Below are 2,893 nucleotides of genomic sequence, written 5' to 3'. Positions count from 1 at the left end.
ATCTTCGGAGCCCCGAGAGAGCAGATCCAGCCCGCCGACGGGTACACAAGGTGAGAACAAGTTCAGCCGATCACGGATCGTTGGGGGGCCCCCTCCGTTAGTCGGTGTCTGGGCGCTGGTGGGAAGCTCGATCAGGCCTTAACCAGATTTTGGCCGATCCCGCTACACCACAACTTCATGGACATTGATATCAATGAAAAGAAAGTCTAATACATCGCCAAGCGGGTGACTCTTTTCCAATGCTTCTTCTGTAGTAATCTTATGAATCATTGCAGATGACAGTGGAATGGTAAATCCCTCGGGTTTTATTAGAAAACACTTACTTGATAATAGTTTATTATCTACGCTATAGATCCGCCAAGCTAGTTAAACCATTCTGCAATAATCCCAATTGTTTAATGTCAGCGGAGTGGCTAACAAATTGAAGCTTTCCGGAAGCCCAGTGGTTTCAGTGTCGAATACTAGAAAACTCATTGTTAACTGCTTGTTATATTAGTGATATAGTACATTACTTCTAAGCATAAAATAGCAATCCGCGCGGCTTTGAGATATAAAGCAAATCAGTTTACGGTTACCAACTCAACAATCATGCAGACTTCGGAGCTTACTCAATGGAGCGATCTTAGCTACAATGATCAAGAAATGATCTGCCGGTTTAAATCTCTTTCAGTGGAGTTTCTTCGTGAAAACATCCGCCCTGGTGATCTCGTATGGGAAACCATTTTGGCATACCAGAACCTCTCGATTGAATTTATCACTGATCACATCGAAGTGCTTCCACACTGCTTTGACAAGTGGGGGCAAAATGGATGAACGATCATATCCTTCGGTCTGTCACACCTTCCTTCCATATAGCTTCATCAATCAACACAGCGATAAACTGTGGATGGGGTCGGAAAAAATTCAGACTGAAGTGAACAACCACAAGCGCATTGAAGTGGAAGCCATTTTCGAGACGGTGATGCCTGAAAAAGCCATAGCAACAAAGATTGCTTCATACTATGTCTGACTGCTTCTGTTCATTGATAACAAGGTAGATACAAAACCTTTACTCGCCTAACATGGTTATTCTATACGCATCGTCGTTATCTTGATAAAGTTCAGGCGTATCCCCCAAGCAGCCAGTATCATCGGATATTGATACGCGATATGGAAGCAATTGATCGTGAGATAATACAAGCTCTTGCGGATTGCAATAAACATTTGGCTGGCATTGTACATGCATATAATCTTTCATTGCATTTGGTGAAAATTTTAGATCAGTGCGTATTCATGTTGTTTTGATTAGTGAGGCGTCTTTTGTAAGATATAATGATCGTATAAATATAGATCGATAATGCCACAAACGTGCGAGCTTAATCATGTGCAATTAGTAAATGCCACTCATTATATCAATCTGCATCGAACGCGACACAATACGAAGACTCTTAATTATAACAAACACATCGCTGCATTTCCACAGAACTATGCAGCCACCTTTGATTAGGACAAAAGACTTCAAACATTCTGGAAACCCCTCTGTACGGTGAGAATTTAGGATTCCTTAAAGGATACCAAAACGAACCATGTAAAATCATAAAGAAAACAATCGATGCCTGGTATTCAGAAGTCTACAAGTATGATTTCAGTTCCGATGGCCCTTCCCCAAATACAAAACATTTTACGCAACTTTGTTGGCGCGATACTACTCAGTATGGGATTGGATATGCATACGATCCAGATCCCAGAATAGCTGTTGTCGTAATGAACTTCAACCCTCCGGGCAACATAGTTGGTGGTTACAAAGCCAATGTGCTACCGCCGCGGTTTCTTCCATATGAACGTACACGTGTCACCTCTGGCGTGCCTGTATTGAGGGTTGCTGGTCTTGGGTACTGTGTACCAGTTGTACCCATTAACCGGTTAACCCGAACCGGTCCAATCCGAACCCACGTTGATTATGGTGATTACGGTAAGTTGTTTACGCCACCGATGATTAGACGAGTAGGATGATTGGATGAACACCGGTGAGTGATGGTTGATTAGATGCACTAGGTGATAGGACGCAGGGTCGCGTGTCTATAACAGTAGGGTGTAAGCTCCAACAATTCAATCACTTTCGAATCTTCATTCTATCCCTCAAGTGCCTTCGCTCCGGTCCCGCCGTCTGCAACGTCCCTCCCTCCGCTTCGTCCGAGCTTCGTGTCCAAGATCCATACCTTCCATCAGGTTATGAGCCCAAGCACCATGTCCTCTGCCCAAGACGCCTCGACCAAGGTCTCCATTGACAAGTTCAACGGGGACAACTACGCGACGTGGAACCGCTACATGCGTGGCGTGTTCCTGACCAAGTCGACGTGGCATGTCGTGAACCGCGAGACGACGCCGAGCTTCACGGACTCGCGGGCCAAGGACGACTACGTCAAGTCGAGCAACATCGCGTTCGGACTGATGTTGCTCCACATGGACGCGGACTACCACCATGTGGTCGACGACTGCGAGGAAGCGTGGGTTGCGTGGACGCGCCTGAAGACGCTGTACGGTGGTTCGCAGAAGGCTGGACGCATCTACCTGAAGCGCCAACTCTTCAGCATGGAGATGTCGGAAGGCGGCAACGTCTTGCATCATTGCAACGAGGTCCTCAACATCAGCGCCAAGCTCAGCAGCATCGGCGCCAAGATGGAGGATGAGGACGTGTGTTGCGCAGCCTCCCCAAGAGCTACGAGAACGTCGTGCTGAACTTGGAGATGAGCAGCGCTGAACTACGATCGCAAGACGTCGTGAAGGTGCTGACGAATGAGCACATCAAGAGACAAGGCGAGAAGACGGCGACGGTGAAGACGGAGAATGCGGCCAAGGCGTTCAACACCGACCGAGAGTCTCGCCAGTGTACGTACTGCGGGAAATTGGGGCA

At 47.1% G+C, this 2,893-nt stretch overlaps 1 protein-coding gene across 1 annotated transcript; it reads left to right on the top strand.

The window, feature by feature from the left end:
* Positions 1–1,587: 1,587 nt before the first annotated feature.
* PHYSODRAFT_390109 (hypothetical protein) lies at positions 1,588–1,806 on the top strand (the record flags this gene model as incomplete). The annotated part of the gene is made up of 1 exon (XM_009530514.1): positions 1,588–1,806. A coding segment is annotated over one exon (219 nt), but the record flags the coding sequence as incomplete, so codon positions are not given.
* Between the last annotated feature and the right edge of the window lie 1,087 nt (positions 1,807–2,893).

Source organism: Phytophthora sojae (genome assembly GCF_000149755.1).
Source record: "Phytophthora sojae unplaced genomic scaffold PHYSOscaffold_5, whole genome shotgun sequence".
Classification (NCBI taxonomy): Eukaryota; Oomycota; class Peronosporomycetes; order Peronosporales; family Peronosporaceae; genus Phytophthora; species Phytophthora sojae.
This window is presented reverse-complemented; position numbering and strand designations above follow the sequence as displayed.